At 32.4% G+C, this 20333-nt stretch overlaps 2 protein-coding genes and 1 pseudogene across 3 annotated transcripts; 2 read left to right on the forward strand and 1 right to left on the reverse strand.

The window, feature by feature from the left end:
• Positions 1–3127: 3127 nt before the first annotated feature.
• LOC114173122 (eugenol synthase 1-like) lies at positions 3128–8772 on the forward strand. Its single transcript, XM_028057351.2, has 5 exons — positions 3128–3433; positions 3517–3651; positions 7774–8011; positions 8117–8320; positions 8409–8772. Exons 1-5 carry the CDS (start codon positions 3251–3253, stop codon positions 8573–8575), a joined length of 927 nt encoding a protein of 308 aa, XP_027913152.1. The 5' UTR covers positions 3128–3250; the 3' UTR covers positions 8576–8772.
• Positions 8773–9814: 1042 nt separating this feature from the next.
• Positions 9815–11409, reverse strand: LOC114173124 (eugenol synthase 1-like; annotated as a pseudogene). The gene is made up of 5 exons (XR_003602454.2): positions 11079–11409; positions 10861–10995; positions 10549–10786; positions 10249–10451; positions 9815–10160 (listed from the first exon to the last, which is right to left on the reverse strand). The product of XR_003602454.2 is annotated as a eugenol synthase 1-like (transcript).
• A 3254-nt stretch (positions 11410–14663) lies between these two features.
• On the forward strand, positions 14664–17401 carry LOC114170580 (alpha/beta-Hydrolases superfamily protein). The gene is made up of 4 exons (XM_028056093.2): positions 14664–15473; positions 15568–15670; positions 16446–16642; positions 16773–17401. The coding sequence occupies exons 1-4, from the start codon at positions 14857–14859 to the stop codon at positions 17044–17046; spliced, it is 1191 nt and encodes a 396-aa protein (XP_027911894.1). The 5' UTR covers positions 14664–14856; the 3' UTR covers positions 17047–17401.
• The last annotated feature ends 2932 nt before the right edge of the window (positions 17402–20333 follow it).

Consider the following 20333-nt stretch of genomic DNA (forward strand, 5'->3'; position numbering starts at 1 on the left):
TCATAGATACAATACCATGATGCAGTGAGTGTTTTGGCAAGCGTCATGCTATTAAGCGTCCTACAAACTTGTTTGAGAGCTCTTACATCTGCAACCAAGGTATAAAGGAAGCATGCAATTCAATAGTTGTGGCTTAGTCTACAAATATAATGTACCAAAATGTAACATCCGACATTACAAATTCACCATCATGTTCATTGACATAATATAAAAAATGCAAACTTTCAAATATCATGTAAAATATCTGAAACCACAATAACAATCCACTTAACTTTAAGAAAATAACTCACCTTGAAGAAATATATTTATCAACTTCATCCTTCTTTACAGGACTATAAACGAACCAACTTTCTTCAGGAGATGTAACAACTTCATCTTGTATTTTTATATCCTTCTCATTCTGCAACCTCTGCACAAGACACTTTACCTGTATATATCATGCACAATAATTTGTTATGAACACACTATAACAGCAAGGATAATCCATGTACAAAGAGCAACATAACACCTTGCTTTATATTACCTTTTCCTTAGCTGCAACAATCATAAGTTTTGCTTCTTTTATTGCTTTTGCTTGTCTTGAATTTTACTCCTTCCAACCACTTTAGATTATATTAAGAAAACAAAAAGTAAGAATTTATTTAGTTTCCAACCGTGGAAAACCAATAAAACAAAAGTGTTATCATCCAAATACATCACAACATCACAACATCAAGAAACAAACTGAACACACTCCAAAATGTAAAATTAGACATCACACAAGTAAAAACAAAAAAGAAATTAATAAACTACCTGATGACAAGATTTTCCAATTCCTCCATTCGAATTGGAGGACTGGCCTTAACATCTTTGGAGTTCTTATTTTGATCCAAAATTCCTTGACAATACAATATGTGAGATTGATACGGTTCACCTTGTTGCTTCCTATAAACATAACAAATTCATGACTACAATACAAACTCAAAAAACAAATTGATAAAAATGAAAAGAAACCTACTAGAAGAAACTATGGTTGCAAAAGTCTCGACACTTCGAACATGTTCAATCAGCCAACTGTGCCACCTCTTCGACATTCTCCCCATACCTATTTTTCCACAGGAAAATCCTCTTTAGACAAAACATGTACACACACACACACACACACACACACACACACACACACACACACACACACACACACACACACACACACACACACACACACACACACACACACACACACACACACACACACACACACACACACACATATATATATATATATATATACTTTTTAGGCAAATCCAATTTATAGTATTTAATTCTTTCTTAAAGCTAATACAAAGAAAAAATATTTAGAATATGATGTGATTGCATCATTAAACTCTCCAAATATTTCAATTATAGCACTTACAAATACAAAAGTGAATGCTTAAACCATAAAATAAATAAAAATAACGTCTTTACAAATTTATAATTGCCATGCATTAGACCAAAACTAATTTTCTGTCAAACTTTCTTCCACTTGTTACTGTGATTTCTCAAATTTTCTCCAAGGAAAAGGAGGAGAAAAAAAAGGAAGAAACAAGAGAAAAAGAAAAGTGAAACATATTATGCAATAACTAATTAATAAGATAAGTTATTAAGAAGAACACGCGCGGCAAACTATTGTTTCTGCTCTTCTTCTTCTCCTTTCTAGCTAGGTTAGAAATTTCTTTTTCTTCCTCTGAATAAATTAGGTATCTTAAAGGAACAAACTTAATCTATGAAGAAGTGAAGAAATGAGTTAAGTCTTTTAAAGGGAAGAAAACCAACTTTCTCATTTTGGGACTTTGAAAGAAAAAAAATAATACACTATTGTCACGACCAATATGAATGCTTTGGCTTTGAAAGAAAAAAACAATGCACTGTTGCCACTATCCATGCAAATACTTGCATCACAGGTTTCAAAGAACAATCTCACATGAATTATTTTTGTTTTATTTATTATTTTTTTTATATTTTATGTTATTGTTGAATTTTAAAATTCAATTTTTTTTATCTCATTATTTTATTTTCATTCTTTTCTAAATTGCATGTTTTAGTTTGTTTATATTTTACTGTTTATAGAGAAAGTTTATGAATAAATATCTTATATTTTATTTTCTTATATAATTGATTAATTTAATTTAAATTATTTTTATCTAGCTGTTAAATTTAATTTAACTTCTTTCTAATGTTTTAGATTTTTTTTTTAAAAAACTCATGAAATAGATAAATTCTAATATAATTGTAAACATAATTTATATTTTAAGACTTTATTTTTAAAATTCTTTAAATATTAAAGTTTGCTTAACTAACATATTCTAGTAAAAAAGAAAATATGAGGAGACTTATCGTGTAATTTATAACAATATGTCTAAATACTGTAATGAAAATAAATACGATAGAGAATAAGACATTTAAGTTAAATTTTAAATATGAATTTTCAAAAATTTGAAATCTTCATTATAAGTTTATGTGATGATGCGTTCTTCAATATCTCTATTTTTCAATCTTCATTCGAAATTTATCTCATTACTTTCTTTTTACTCTCATATTTTCTTAATGATTTATTGGAGGTTGAAAAATAATCTTAAACAAAACTATGATTCCTTCTATTAACCAACATCTATCAAATTACTTTTTATTTTATTTTATAAACAATAAATATATAAATAAAATTACAATTTTTTTCTAAATTTAATATAAATAGTTTAATAATATATAAAAAAAAATTAAAAAATATATAAAAAGTAAAATTAAAATATTTTGGGGGAGTCGTGACTCACAGAAGACTCCCCAAAAGGACCGTCACTACTTCCCACTCCAACTCTTGTATAGCTTTTTTACACATAAAAGATACATTATGTATTATTCGTTGAATGAATTGAGATATTTAATTTGGAGTCCACAACCAAAACTAGATTGTTAATTTTGATTCTAAACACGTTACCACTTAGTCGACCATTTGCCCAATAAAATTATAAGTGGTTCAATATTTTAATTTATCTCAATAAACGCGAGATCATTCAAGATGTAACAATCACGATATTAAAAAATAAAAGAAAATAAAATAAACATGAGGTTCGTATCTTTAATTATTATTCACACTTCACTTAGATAAGAAACCTATATTGAGACCGAAACTGTCCTAAAAATAGGAGGCAAATTCATCCCTAAACTCATCACGTCCTCAAACTCAGTGCTTCTTATATTTATCAGAACTTTAAAGTTGAGTTATTATTTTTGAATGGCAGCGAAGAGCAAAATCCTGGTTATTGGAGGAACAGGATACATAGGAAAATTCATAGTTAAGGCTAGCACAGAAGCAGGACATCCCACGTTTGTGTTGGTGAGAGAGAAGACTGTTTCAGATCCTCAAAAGTCTATACTTATTGAGACCTTCAAGACCTCTGGAGCCACTCTGCTTTATGTATGTTCTTTTCTTTTCATTTAAGTAGAAAATTAGGTCAGTGTTTCAAATTTTGATAAAAATCCCTGTGGGTGATTTTGCAGGGTGATCTAAATGATCACGAAAGCCTTGTGAAGGCATTGAAGGAAGTTGATGTTGTAATATCTGCAGTTGGTGGACAACAGACAGATGATCAAGTGAAGCTGATTGCAGCAATTAAGGAAGCCGGAAACATCAAGGTACATCCATAATGTCTTGTTTTACAAAACTTGTATTGAGCCCCTGGTGACATGAGAGAGAGTGCGAGAAACATGAGAGAGAGAGCGTGAGAGAAAAGCTCTTCCTTCTCTCTTCGAACCGAGCAACCCTAGCAGTAGGATTTGGGGTCAAAAATGATGGAAAAGATGAAGATGGATGAGCGTGGAAGAAGGGAAGAAAGCGTAGACGAAAGGTAAGGAAAAAACACTCTTTTGATAACAGTGAATCTGTTTTTCTACATCTGAATACAGAGGATTCTATCTTATATAAATCCCAATACTTCATATAACAGAAAGGGAAAAACTAACTTTAACAGACTAGGAAAACGGAAACCCTCAGTAGTAGGGTTTCAATATCCTTCCCTCAAGCTGGATGCTGTATATTCATCATACTGAGCTGAGCTTAGGAAGAAGAGTTTTGAACGACGTGCGATGAAGCCCTTTGGTGAAGATGTCAACTGGTTGCTCGGAGGAACGAATCGGAAGCAAGTGGAAGAGTTTGCTTTGAAGTTTTTCGCGAACAATATGGCAGTCCAGATCGATGTGTTTCGTGTGCTTGTGGAAAGTTGGATTACGGGCAATCTGACGTGCCGACTGGCTATCGCAGTAAAGGGTGGCTTGATCAATGGTTTGAACTTGTAAATCACGAAGGAGGTGACTTAGCCATTGTAGCTCGTAGGTGGTAGTGGCAAGGGCCCTATATTCGGCTTGTGAGGAAGATCTAGATACTGTGTTTTGCTTCTTTGATTTCCAGGAAATCAAAGATGTGCCTAGGAATACATAGTAGCCTGTAACACTCCGTCTTGTATCTGGGCATGCAGCCCAGTCAGAGTCACTAAAAGCCTTGATATGGAGTTTGTTGGATGCAGCAAAGAAAAGTCCATTAGCAGGACTTATTTTGATATATCTTAGGATATGTTGGGCTGCTTGATGATGATGGATAGTAGGGGCCTGCAAAAATTGACTAAGTAAGTGTACAAAATAACAGATATCAGGTCTAGAATTGGTTAGGTATAACAACTTCCCAATTAGTCGTCTGTATGAATCTGAATCTTTGATGTGATCAGCTTTCTCAAAGAGAATTTTAGTGTTAGTAATGAGAGGACTTTGGCTAGGCTTACAATCCAGCATCCCTGTTTCGGATAAAATGTATAGAGCATATTTTCATTGACATAAATGTATTCCTTTGCTAGATCTAGCCACCTCGAAGCCCAAGAAGTATTTCAAGGATCCTAAATCTTTAATTCTGAAAGCTTTGTGTAAGGAAGTCTTCACTTTCTCAATCTCTGTTATAGAATTTCCTGCTAAAATCACATCATCCACATACACAAGAAGCACTGTAAAAGAACTTAAGCTATTTTTATTAAACAGGGAGTGGTCAGATTGGGATTGTATGAAACCAATAGAAGTAAGAAAAGAAGACAGTTTAGCAAACCATTGTCAGCTGGCTTGTTTCAGCCCATAAAGAGATTTGGTTAACTTGCATACTTGACCTGGTTTAGGGATTTGGAGCCCTGGAGGGGGATCCATGTATACCTCTTCATGAAGTCCAAAATCTAGAGATTTTTATCTTGAGGAATCTTGTCAGTGGAATTTGTGTGTTTCTGTATTTGGTTGACGTTGTGTCTAGACTCGTCAGAGTCATTTATGAGTTTTAACAGTTTCTGCATCTGCTCTGATGGCAGCCCTTTCACAACTTCACCCTTCATGTTCTGTTTGTCAATAGACTCCTCCCTCATATTCAGATTGCAAACCTATTGCTCTCTTTTATCTTGATTCTTGTTTTCTTGGGGATTGTTGCTGTATTCATTTCAAGGGGGATAACCATGCTTAGAGTAACATTCTTCTATAGTGTGATTCATTTTATGGCAATAAGAGCACTGTTGCCATAGTTTGGATTCTGACCTCTCCCCCTTCCTTGAGACCGAGAACCAGAACCATAACCTCTGCCTTGACCTTTCCAGCCATTCTGTTCTTGAGACTTGACATGTCTTTCAAAGGTATTAAAGAGGATCTTGCTTTCAGAATTTGCGCCAACTGCACCATTGTTCTGCCTTTCTTGTTGCATGATGAGAGAGAGTCCGTTAATGGATTTTACTTCTCTAGGTATATATTTATACCTATAATTTTTTGTTTTGACCATATCGCACTATGTATCATTTGATAATCCAATGAATCTTTGATTCTTTGTTTGACCAAATAGATTGTTTTAATGGAGAATTATCAAGCATATTTAGAACTTCGTAGATCTCGATACCAGGACATCCTATAAGACCGAATCCTTTCGAGGAATCCTTCATCAGTGGTTGTGAATGATCTATTTTTCTCAATCTCTATGACTTGTTCCTACGGAACCGAGATCGAAAACATTAAGAATAAGAAATAGAACTATCTGATTTGATTCGTTCTCAATAGCCACGAGATGATCATCTTATGGTGATCCTTTTGTTGACGAATGCTCCTATTATACCTGTAGTCTTTAAAGGATGAGAACCAACTATATAGCATTTACATCGAGAATTAGAGTATTGTAAACTTTATTCATGTTAGGCAGGGTTCTAACAACAGAATTTGAGTCTTGATAGTGTTATAACTATCGTTCAAACCTTTTAGGAAACATATCACATATTCCACTTCCCTTTGTTTGATGAAAATTCTTGAAAGATTGCATTCATAAGGCTTACCACAAGTACAGTTAGGAACATGCCTTAGAAACTTTAATTCTTCCCAAATGATCTCCAGATCAGTAAAGAACTGAGTAATACTTCTTTCTCCTTGTCTAGTAGATTGCATTTGTTGAAGGAGGTCTGAAATGCGAAAATAATCCCCTTTTGTGAATCTCTCCTTTAGGTCATCCAAAATGTCTTTGGCAGAATCAATGTAAGGAATTCGGCAAAATGACCCCGTAACTTCGGGAGAAGGGGTGCTCTCCTATCTTTCGATTAGGAAAGCAGCACATACCAGGGGGTAGCGACTGTTTATTAAAAACACAGGACTCTGCTAAGTGGTAACACGATGTATAGAGTTTGACACCTGCCCGGTGCTGGAAGGTCGGAAGGAGAAGTGTTATAAGCTTTGAATGGAAGCCCCGGTAAACAGTAACTCTAACTGTCCTAAGGTAACGAAATTCCTTGTCGCATAAGTGGCGACCTGCACGAATGGTGTAACGACTGCCCCACTGTCTCCGACATGGACCCGGTGAAATTGAATTCTCCGTGAAGATGCGGAGTACCAACGGCTGATAACGCTACAATTTGAGGAGAAAGAGTCCTAAAGATCCAAGACAAAATCATGACATTGGCCCTTTCCCAAGCTTCATAAATGGTCATTTCTAGTAGGAACTCTGATACTGCCATCCACAAACTTTAATTTGTTTTTGGACATGAGAGCTCTTCTCATGTTTCTGCTCCATGAACTGTTGTAGTTAGTTTCATTAAGAGAAGGTGATACTAGAACTTGTCCTGGGTTCTCTCTGGGATGTATGTAGTATAGGCGGGTAGGGATGAGAGATTGATCAAGATCCAATCTTTGGAGATGTTGACTTGCGTTGCTAACCTCTGACTTAATTTCTTTGCTGTTGTTGGTGTCTTCCATGGTGCAAGAACCTTTCTTGCAAGGTATTGACTATTGGGGCAGGAGATCAGAGTGGGCAAACGGAAACAGAACAGGCTATGAACTTGCTCTGATACCATATTGAGTCCCTGGTGACATGAGAGAGAGAGAGCGTGAGAGAAAAGCTCTTCCTTCTCTCTTCAAACAGAGCAACCCTAACAGCAGGATTTGGGGGTAAAAATGATGGAAAAGATGAAGATGGATGAGCGTGGAAGAAGGGAAGAAAGCATAGTCGAAAGGTAAGGAATAAACACTCTTTTGATAACAATGAATCCGTTTTTCTACAGAAAAAACACTCTTTTGATAACAATGAATCCGTTTTTCTACATCTGAATACAGAGGGATTCTATCTTATATAGATCCCGATACTTCATATAACAAAAAAGGAAAAACTAACTTTAACAGACTAGGAAAAGGGAGACCCTCAGCAGTAGGGTTTCAATACCTTGAATCAGACATATTATTATTAATCTCTGTTTCTTCTGTCATCAGAGGTTCCTCCCATCGGAATTCGGGATTGATGTGGACCGTCACAATGCAGTTGAGCCACTGATTAACTTTTTTGATAAAAAAGTGAAAATCAGAAGAACAATTGAAGCTGAAGAAATCCCCTACACCTATGTCAGCTCAAATGCCTTTGCTGGTTGGTTCTTGCCTACACTGGGACAACAAGATGTCACAGCCCCTCCTCGGGACAAGGTTACCGTTCTAGGAGATGGAAACGTCGCAGGTCATAACAATGAGCCAAATTATCTGTTACTGTTTTTGTACAAGTAAAACACAACGGATAGGCAGTAGAATTGTCTGAATTTTGTATTTGTAATGTTTGTTTCAGGTGTTTATGTGTCGGAGGAAGACGTTGGGACTTACACCATTAAAGCAGTGGACGACCAGAGAACCTTGAACAAAAGTCTATACCTCAGACCCCCTGAAAATGTTTTGACCTTCAACCAGCTGGTGTCGTTGTGGGAGAACAAGATTAAGAGTACCCTCGAGAAAGTCTACATCCCAGAAGACCAACTTCTTAAGAACATCCAGGGTCAGTTTATTACAACTCAATCAATTTTATGTGAAGATAGTTAAATATACCAAGTTTTTGTGTTATGATTTTGTTTATTGCTCTGCAGAGTCTCCTTTCCCTACTACTTTCAACTTAGCATTGGGCCATTCACTGCTGGTAAAGGGAGATTGTACAAACTTTGAGATCGACCCTTCTTTCGGGGTGGAAGGTTCTCAACTTTATCCCGAGGTCAAATACACTACGGTGGACGATTATTTGAACGCTTTTGTCTGAAATCCAGGGAATAAAATCATAACATTCTGTGAATTGTTCAAGAGTTTGTACTTTTGTCATTCAAGTAATTAGTTACTTATGTTTGTGTTGTTGTCACAAGAGTCCCTCTGTTCTGACTCTGTTGTTGATCGCTTAGCTTGGTGCTGTTTTAAACTTCTCATCAAGTTCTATCTATTACGATTTATTTTTCAATGTGATATTGCTTGCAATAATTCTAGATCCTCTTATTGTATCCTCTACTACTATTTCTACTAATTTTATTTACAACTGAATGCATTTTATAATTCTAAAACGTTAAATTATTTATCTTTTCATTTATAAAACAGTAGAAATTTCTATTAAAAGGCATGTAGGAAGATGTATTACTCTTCCACCCACTACAGGTGAGTTAACCTAAACTGAACATATGATATATCAGTTGATTTTAAGTTGAAATATGAATAAATAATACTGTGGTTAATGTCTAATAAAAAAATATTATTATATGGAGCATATGAAGTATAGTTTTAAAAAATAATTTCATTGGCTAAAATTGTAATTAAATTACTTTAGATAGAAGAAAAAGCTATAAATTGTTAAAAAAGACAACAATTGACTGATGTATGTTAACATAATACATATGACTTTAGTTTTATTTATGTTATAACGTCGTTGAATTATGCACATTCACTTTGGACAAAAGAAACAAGTTAAAAAAAAATTATAAAGACAGATGATGGAAATTTTGACTGATTTTACTGTCATAAAAAACTTATAAGGATAAAGTATGAAAGGAAGATCTGTATTAACTCATGTCACGGTGCAAATACATATGTATTTAGTAATCTTACTTTATTCTTTTAGCAGTTAAATAAAACAATTTTAGATGATAATGTCATTGCCTTATTATGACTTCAATATTGTTGTTTGTAAAACTAATTATAGTATGTAAATATTTTTCACAAGTCTCTGTCCTCTCTTCTCTAAGGGTTGTGTACATAGAAAACATCTCAACATTCAAGTCAGCAAACTATTAATAAATGTTATAATAATAAATATAATTTATATAATACATCCGTTTCTTTCACTATTTTTTAATATTAAAGTATCAGTCGGACAATTGTTATTTATATATCTCAAATTTATTAAAATATCTCTTTATTTATATACGATCCTTTTAAAATATTTTTCATAAACTATTTTCAGAAATAGATTTCCATCAATATTTTTCGTGTAAAGTGTTTTTTTTAGAATTAGATATTAGATAAATATAACATTAAGATTTATTTATGTTTTGAGTCTAATGATAAACGAACAACAACAGAGTCAGAACAGAGGGACTCTTGTGACAACAACACAAACATAAGTAACTAATTACTTGAAAGACATAAGTAACACTTGAACAATTCACAGAATGTTATGATTTTATTTCCTGGATTTCAGACAAACGCGTTCAAATAATCGTCTACCGTAGTGTAGTTGACCTCAGGATAAAGTTGAGAACCTTCCACCCCGAAAGAAGGCTCAATCTCAAAGTTTGTACAATCTCCCTTTATCAGCAGTGAATAGCGCAATGCTAAGTTGAAATTAGTAGGGAAAGGAGACTCTGCAGAGAGATAAACAAAATCATAACACAAAAACTTGGTATATTTAACTATCTTCACATAAAATTGATTGAGTTATAGCAAACTGACCCTGGATGTACTTAAGAACTTGACCTTCTGGGATGTAGACTTTCTCAAGCGTACTCTTAATCTTCTTCTCCCACAACGCAACAGCTGGTTGTAGGTCAAAACATTTGCGGGGGGTCTGAGGTATAGAATTTTGTTCAATGTTCTTGGATCCTCCACTGCTTTAATGGTGTAAGTCCCAACGTCTTCCTCCGACACATAAACACCTGAAACAAACATTACAAATGCACAATTCAGACAATTCTATTGTTGTGTTTTACTTGTACAAAAACTGTAACAGATAATTAGGGTCATTGTTGTGACCTGCGACGTTTCCATCTCCTAGAATGGTAACCTTGTCCCGAGGAGGGGCTGTGACATCTTGTTGTACTAGTGTAGGCAAGAAGTAACCAGCGAAGGCATTTGAGCTGACATAGGTGTAAGGGATTTCTTCAGCTTCAATTGTTCTTCTGATTTTTACCTTTTTATCAAAAAAGCTAATCACTGGCTCAACTGTATTGTGACGGTCCACATCAATCCCGAATTCCGATGGGAGGAACCTCTGATGACAGAAGAAACAGAGATTAATAATAATATGTCTGATTCAAGGTTTTGTAAAAGACATTATGGATGTACCTTGATGTTTCCAGCTTCTTTAATTGCTGCAATCAGCTTCACTTGATCATCTATCTGTTGTCCACCTACTGTAGATATTACAACATCAACCTCCTTCAATGCCTTCACAAGGCTTTCGTGATCATTTAGATCACCCTGCACAATCACCCACAGGGATTTTTATCAAAATTTGAAACACTAACCTAATTTTCTACTTAAATGAAGAGAAAAGAACATACATATAGCAGAGTGGCTCCAGAGGTCTTGAAGGTCTCAATAAGTATAGACTTTTGAGGATCTGAAACAGTCTTCTCTCTCACCAACACAAACGTGGGATGTCCTGCTTCTGTGCTAGCCTTAATTATGAATTTTCCTATGTATCCTGTTCCTCCAATAACCAGGATTTTGCTCTTCGCTGCCATTCAACAATAATAACTCAATTTCAAAGTTCAGATCAAAATAAGAAGCACCGAGTTTGAGGATGTGATGAATTTAGGGATGAATTGGCCTCCTCTTTGTAGAACGGTTTCGGTCTCAATATAAGACAAGGTTTCTAGTGAGGTGTGAATAACAATGAAAGGTATGTTTATTTTATTTAATTCTATTTTTATTGCCCTTATCATTGTGATGTTACATCCTGAATTTTTTTGGCAGTGGACTCCAAATTAACTATCTCAATTCATTCAAAGAATATTACATAATGTATCTTTTATGTGTAGAAAAACTATACAAGTGTTGGAGTGGGGTGATGGAGGTTTGATTTTGTTGCCTTCGATTTTGTTTTTTACATACCTATTTTACGATATATAATTTTCCATCCTTATAAAACTTTTAAAATAATAATATGTCTCCCATAAAAAAATAAAATTCATAATACTTTTAGTTTTTTAATTTAAATACAATTTTTATTTTATTAAAATGTAAAATATTTTTGAAGTCTTCCTCGTTGATAATTATAAATGTAAAACTTTCGTGATACATATGAACATAATATTAATTATAAATCTAATTAAATGTACTCGATTCAGATGTTTAAACTGTTATCCACGTCAAAAAATGTTAATAACAACTAAAAATATATTTAAATTTTGAATTTTTTTTAAAACTTGTTTAATATATTTAAAATTTAATAGAAAGGAAATCATATTTTACTACTTTTTAGTATTGTTTAATAATTATAGTTAGGCGGCTTGCAGCAATATTTTATTTTACTTGTTCAAGTTTGACTTTGTTTTGTTCCTGCAAATAATAACGTCAAACGTCAAGTATATCATATATATATATATATATATATATAAGAGGTAAGTGATATGAGATAAGAGATAAAAGATAAGAGACAAAAGATAAAAGATAAGAGATAATAAGAAATAAGAGATAAGAGATAAGAGATAAGAGATACGAGATAAGAGATAAGAGATAAGAGATAAGAGATAAGAGATAAGAGATAAGAGATAAGTGATAATTGATAATTGATAAGTGATAAAAGATAAGAGATAAGAGATAAAAGATAAGTGATCTGAGATAACCGATAAGACATAAAATATAAGGAATAATATATGAGATAAAAGATAAAGGATAATAGAAAAAAAAGACAAGTGATAAGAGATATGAGATAGGAGATAAGAATTAACTGATAAAAGATTTTTGATGAGAGACAACTGATAAGAGATACTGATGAGAGATAAAAGATAAGACATGAGACGTGAGACGTGAGACCTGAGGCGTTAGCCGTGAGACGTGAGACAAGAGACGTGAGACGTGAGGCATGAGACATGAGACGTATAGGGATAAGAGATAAAGAGATAAGAGGTAAGTGATAATAGATAAGATATAAGAAATAATAGATAAAAGATAACAGATAACATATAAGTGATAAGGGATAATAGATAAGATATAAGAAATAATATATTAGAGATAAGAGATAAGAGATAAGAGATAAGAGATAAGAGATAAGAGATAAGAGATAAGAGATAAGAGATAAGAGATAAGAGATAAGAGATAAGAGATAAGAGATAAGAGATAAGAGATAAGAGATAAGAGATAAGAGATAAGAGATAATAGATAAGAGGTAAAAGATAACATATAAGAAATAAGAGATAAGAGATAATGGGTAAGAGATAAGAAATAAGTGATAAGTGATAAGACGTGAGACGTGAGACGTTTAGGAATAAGAGGTAAGGGATAAGAAATAAGATATAAGAGATAAGAGATAAGAGATAAGAGATAAGATATAAGAGATAAGAGATAAGAGGTAAGAGATAAGAGGTAAGAGATAAGAGGTAAGAGATAAGAGGTAAGAGATAAGAGATAAGTGATAAGTGATAAGAGATAAGTGATATGAGATAACCAATAAGACATAAATGATAAGGAATAATAGATAATAGATAAGGGATAATAGATAATAGATAATAGATAAGAGATAAGAGATAAGAGATAAGAGATAAGTGATAAGTGATAAGTGATAAGTGATAAGTGATAAATGATAAGTGATAAGTGATAAGTGATAAGAGATAACAAAAAAAAGATAAGTGATAAGAGAGAACAAGAAAAAGATAAGTGATAAGAGATATAAGATAGGAGATAAGAATTAATTGATAAGAGATTATTGATAAGAGACAACTGATGAGAGATAAAATATAAGACATATGACGTGAAACGTGAGACGTGAGACATAAGAGTTAAGAGATAAAATATATTCTATTGGATTTTTTTTTACATAGTACAATAATAACACGTCTTTGTTGCATTATTTTCTAAAATTTAACATAGCATTATTATATCATAAATACATTTTTTATTGTGTATTTTAGATGAAATATGAAAAAAAAAATCTATAAAATAAATTTATATTTAACTAATATTTTTCATAAAAAAACTAACAACGAAAATGCTTTCCCATTTGATATTGTGATTAAAAAAATGCTTTATTGTTTTTTTTATTTTGACATGATGAAAACATGTTGCTACCGTGTTTATTGTATAATGAAAATGTATTTGTCAAGAGAATTTTCTTCCAAAAAATATTACATGTAACTAGTGTAAACACAGGCGCTATCGCGCCTGTGTGTAAGCATTTTTTGAATTATATTAATAATTGATGATATTGTAATGTTATTAATTTAATAAACAAAATAAAAGTATATTTATAAAAAATAAAATAAAATGTACGGAGAAAATAAAAGAAAAATAACTGTTGATGAATAGTAAGAGAAAAAAAGAAAAAGGAGATAAGTAAATAATTTTATAAAGACTTGTAAAAGTAACCGTTAATTTTTAAAAATTTAATAAATAATTAAATTATAAAGGGTAAAGTTGGAATTATGAAATGTGGACACAAAAGAGGGAATCCCCTTTATATATAGTTATAGATAATGTAGGTGAACTTAGTAAATCACCCGGGGTGGAATAGCTTAGGACTGGCCAGCCTTATCCGTTTAACTGGGCCGGCGCTTGATTCATCGTGTTCTCTCATTTTTGTTTGAAATTAACTAACCCACAATGTGTGTCTCTTTCTTGGTCTGTAGCATCATCAAGTTTCGTAACAATTTTTGATTCAAAATATCTCCATACTCATTCATTATCAAATAATTAATAAAAACACGAAACTTTGAATCGAATGCTATCGTAGAAGTAATACATCCTCAAAATAAAACTCACTATAAAATTAAAATTGAGGTTTTGTAATTGAGTCGTGCTTGTTGAGAAACTATATTGGAAACAAACAAAATATACATGATTAAAAAATGTAGTTTTTATAGTTAGTTGCAGGTAATGTGGGGATAAAGAGAGTAAGAATCTGAAAGTATGAAATTTGAAAAATTGAGAGGTAAAACATGTAAAAAAGAATAGATGATAAAATTTAGAGAATAATGGAAATTAAGAGAGAAAATATAGATGTTATTGGTAAGGAATGATTGAATGCTACCTTAGCGCACTTTGGAGAAGAAAACAAAGCCTCAGGAATTGGCATTGGATCTGAATTCTGATAATCCTATTGTGTTTGTGTTGTTTTGTACGATGATGATGGTCACCCAAGTTGAACTCATGTTGAGACCCTCCACTCTGGGTCGTCACTTTTTCTGCAAATCGAACTCGTTCTCACGCTCTACCACTTGGCTTTCCTTACAACGCGCCGTTCCCACCACAGCAATCTCCTCCTCTCTCACGCGCCGCCCCATTCCTCCAGATTCCAATCCCCGTAACTTCTTCTTCTCCTCTCTCACCTCTTTCCAATCCCTAAACACTTCCACCCACCTCCCCAATGCTCCCAACAACCCCTTCCTCTCTCAATCACAAAGTGGTGGTGCCTTCGTCTGGAATCCCGCTTCCGACACTCCAAGCGCCGCGCTTTACGGAGGCAAAGACCGCGTGGCCACGGTGGTCCTGCTGGGGTGGCTCGGAGCGAGGACCAAGCACCTCAAGAGGTACGTGGAGTGGTACAATTCGCTAGGCTTTAACGCGGTTACCTTCGTCGTCGATGTCAAGGAGCTACTTCGAATAGACCTCGGCCACGTCCTCGAGACCCGAATCTCTCACCTTGCCGACCACCTCGTTTCTTGGTTGTCTCGCGAGGAACAAGACGGAAGGGAACGATGGTTGGTTTTTCACACTTTCAGCAACACGGGTTGGTTTGTGTAGGTGCACTTTTTAATCGTTCTCCTATTTCCAAACGACCCCTCCTAGTGACTAGTCCCTGTTTCACATTTGTGTATGCATTTTTCTTTGCAGTTATGGATACATTCTGGCACGAATGCTGGGTAGCGAGGATCTCATGGAGAAGATTAAGGGTTGCATTATTGATTCGGGAGGAGGAGAACCTTTCAATCCACAGGTTTTTAAACACAAACTTTCTAATTTATTAGTGTTTACTGGGAGTATCCACTGCTTAGGCCTTGAATAGGATGCACCATTTGTTTAAAAAAAATTGCCATTTCCAAACTCATCTATTACTGCATTTCTTTGGATGAGTATATTTGTGAACTTGGCTGGCGAAACTGTGTTTTACTTTGCTTTGTTTTCTCTTGATTTTGTTACCTCCCCTTACTCTCTGGTCTCCCCTGCACCTTTTTGATTGAAAAGAAAACTGTGACGTTGTATGCTGTGTTTAAATAATGTGGAGGTCAGCATTCACCCCCTTTCAGTTTAGAATCTGGTATTCAAGGCTTACATTTCTTATGTTACTTTTGAATTGATAGAATAGAATGGAGTGGATTGGAATGAAATGATATTTTGATGGTAATATTACTATTTGAATTGTTAAAACAAGGTGGAATTGAAGTGGAGTATGATGGAATGCATTTCATTCAATTCTATCAAATACTCCTCTTTATCTTTTCTCTTCAGATCAATCAATTAGTAGGTAATCAAGTATTCATGGTCCCAATCAATGCCTGCGTAACCAGAGTTAAATTTTACAGTTTACAAGAAATAATCACTAATGCTCAATTACATGTCATGTAAAAATTAATGGGTAACATGTAATCCTGCAATCCTATACTTAAATATCCCTCTAAATATCCAAACATAGCCTCTTTAATCCTTTTCTTAAACTACCATGATTTGTTGTTCATTCTTCTTGGCTGGTAATTCCTGTGATTATACTGTAGGTCTGGGCTGCTGGCTTTTCTGCTGCTATATTTAAGAAGCGCAGCTCTTTAGTCGAGGTAGAGGGCAAGCAGAAATCAGAAACTGAGGATAGCTTGTCAAATATTCAGCAAAACCAACCTTCCAAGTTTGAAACAGCGGTCTTGTCACTGTTAGAGAAGCTTTTCTCATTTGTTTTGCAGTTGCCAGATGTGAATCAGTAATTTTCTTCCCTGCAATCTTATATGGATCACACCCTTATCTAAGTTTGGCCCTCACATATTTAATATACTTGACAATGCTAGGTGGTAACTGATAAGCGCATTTTTTTTTTTGTGTATTGAAAACAGGAGGTTAACAAGGATTGTGAATGTGCTCAAGAAACACCAGCCTTGCCCTCAGCTTTACCTGTATAGTACAGCTGACAAATTAATTCCATTTGAATCAGTAGAAGCGTTAATTGAGGAACAGAGAAAGATGGGAAAGAGGGTAAGGTCCTTTAACTTTGGATTATCTCCCCACGTAGATCATTATAGGACATTTCCAGACCTATACTTATCACAGGTTACTGAATTTTTGAAAGAATGTTTTACTGCCACCACACAAACAGCTTACAAGAGTTAAGTTGCCTTTCAAAGTGTAAATTTTTTGCATAGCATTAGTCCGTACTGGAATTTCGTTCCTTTAGTTTTTCCAAACGGAATGGTGCTCATTATCACAAGGGCAATGAGAGAAATTAGAAGTGGTATTCACATAATACATTGACCTGCAAACAGTGCCAGCCAATTACACATTAGAGTAATTCTTTTGAGGATTGTTCACAAAGCTCGAGTGACAAAAATTGAACATGGCCAACTGATGAGATTAGATAATTTGTGATCTTGTTGGATTGATCAAGTAGTTTACTTGAAGCTGAAGTGGCGTGTTTTTACTTGAAAGAATAATGGTATTTTGACCCAATTTTAACCTATCACTCCAATCCCCCTTCAATAATTTATTTTGATTTTTTTTAATAATGTGATATGATGATATAAGGATGATTGAAGTGATGCATTAAAAGTAGGTCAAAAAAAAGTGTGTCAAAATATTATTATCTTATTTCAAATGAATTGATTTAAATACTTCACTTCTAGTTCTATTATGCATTAATCAGTATCAATTACTAACTGCAGCTGCCACTGAAGAGGGCAAGATATAAGGTTGTCACTAGTTGAAATCTTGTAGAAAAGTGTTCAATATCTGTTGGATTAATTGATTTAAGAATCAATTTAGTGTTCTTGATCCACAGCTCTGACATGTAGTGACTACACTTAGCGGGCATTTGATAAAGAGAAATCTTTTTTTAGTGATGTTCTATGTTTGATTTACAGTTAAAGTTAACATTTTTGGGATGGTTTTGTTTTGTAGAAGCATTTCACCAAAACATTACCACAAAGAGATTAAAATCTTTTTTTTTTAATTTTTAAATACATTCTTTATGAATGTTAATACTGTGACGAATTAAATGTTTTAGATAAAATGATACATTTTTTTTCTAGTGCTAAGTTTGTTACAATAACGTTTTGGTAACTACTTTATATTGTGTACTATAGGTGTAATCTATGTTTCAACTAATTATAATTGTTAGCATTAGTAATTCTTATAAATTGTAAAATTTCTATAATAACAAATGTCAATTTAAAGGATTAGTAATTTGGTTATTAGTTTTAAGACAAAGATTATGTCGATGACAAAATTTAAGCTGAAATCTAATTACAAACTTCAACCGAAAGAATTATAACGATTGCCTTTTTATATATTTGTCAGATGATTTAACTATTTTTCCCTATACGTAAATTTGTGTTTTCTTTACCGTTTACTATATTTTGAGTTTGTTGTTTCTTTTACGTTGTTTTTAGTTTTTAATGCAATTTTAATATTTACTTTTTCAAAACAGTTTTAATTTTATTTTTTTATTAACAATTTATGTCTCTTTATTACCACCTTAACAAATGTTATTATAATAACGTAGATTCGCATTATCAATTAATTTATCATGATACTTATTCATAATTTTATTTTATGTTTAGCTTTTTAGTTTTTTATATTTGCTGTTCTCTTCTCGCACTATCTTTTGCCTATGTTTGTCATTATTTTTAATATCTTCTTTCAAATACAATTGACAGGATTTGTTTAAATGAGTTTTTTCATAAAAATTTACAGCAAAGAAAAGTACCTAGAAAAAAAAAAGAAAACTATCTCTTTATAAATTGAAATTAGTTTATACATGAATTAAAAACAAAACACAAGAAAATTAATGTAAGAAAAGTTAGTTAAGTTTTAATTTTTAAAGATAATTAAAGTTAGAGTTTGAATTTAGGTAGAGTTAACTGCACTTGAAACAGAATTTTACAAAGTTGTTGGATTATTCTGATTTTGAAAGATATTTGTTAGATATGCGTACAGAGGTTCGAATTTGAATTGAACTCGTGACTCTCAAATATTTTTAGTCTAAAACTTTAAAATAATAAATTTAGGGATCCTTATTTTTTGTATAGTTATTAATTTTTTTATTTTTAGTTAATATAACACTTAGATTTACATTTTCATATTGGTATTTTTTTATCAAACTAATTAACGAGTATCCTTTCTTATACTACCATTTTTCAAGCTGGAAAAATTTTTATGGTAAGATAATTAGTTAATTATAGCATGAACAATTTGATGATCAAACATTTAAATTATTAGTCTAATTATTATTTTTTATTCTTAAATTACGTTGAAATAAATGTTATTATTTAAAATAATATGTTAAAAGTACAATTATACGAAAACTATTTTGTTTGATGTGTATTTTTCTACAACTCACTGTTTACCTAATTATATTTTTAAGAAACCAAACATGCCATTAATATGTCACATTCCCTGCCTAACACTTCATCATTGCCCTCTCAATCACTGTCTAATCTCTATTATGTTATCCTTTTTTTGCCAAACAACTTAGTCGGTTTATTATGGTAATTAATATTCTGCTACTAATTTTAATTATTGTGCCAGTTATTTCATTTGATAAAAATAGGAGAAAAATAAATAACGTCTTTTAAATAAATTTTATTCAAATATATTTATATTAAACTAAAAATATATGTGTTTTTCATAATTTGAAACAAATAAAAATATTAAAGTTTATAGTTATCCCAAAATATACAAATTTTAAAATTAAAGTTATAATCAAATAATCAGATGTCACTTTTATTATTTTCATTTTTCAATCGGTTAAATAGCTACTTGTGCTAAACAATTACATTTTTCAATATTAGCTTATCAAAACTTTCAACAGTTTCAGCAAGGTTTTTAACTTTTAATTACTTTATCCATTAATTTCGCTAAGTACATCCTAAATGAAGAGTAAACAAATACAGAAACGAAATTAAAATACATTGTAAAATATAATATACATTAAATTAATAAATTTTATTATTAATATATACATACTAAAAATATAAATTTAATAAAATATGAATAATTAAATTAATTTAAAATAACTAGACACAATACTATCGATTATTCAAATTAAAATAGTAATGTACCTAGACTACTATGCGGCCAAATTTGAAAGACAAAATCAAATGTTCCTACTTTGGTGTGATTGGGTCCATGTTTGGTAGGTAAAGTAAGAAAACAAATCCAATTTGAACATTTCTTTATTTGTCTGCATATGTCATTTATTTACTTCTTTTCTTTAGTTATTCTCTTAACTTTTCAAAGTTTTCACAGTTCATCATGGTTCCATATTAATGGATGCAAGTTTTATTTACGTAAGTAGTATATTCTTGTTGTGTTAGTAATCGAATTTTGAACTTATTTTTGGTATATCTAATAAGAAATAAATTCAAATATGTTAATCTATAAAGGTAATCAGAATTCAGTTT

This window comes from Vigna unguiculata, chromosome 2 (genome assembly GCF_037176805.1).
Source record: "Vigna unguiculata cultivar grain cowpea cultivar isolate G323 ecotype 2 chromosome 2, ASM3717680v1, whole genome shotgun sequence".
NCBI classification, from domain to species: domain Eukaryota; kingdom Viridiplantae; phylum Streptophyta; class Magnoliopsida; order Fabales; family Fabaceae; genus Vigna; species Vigna unguiculata.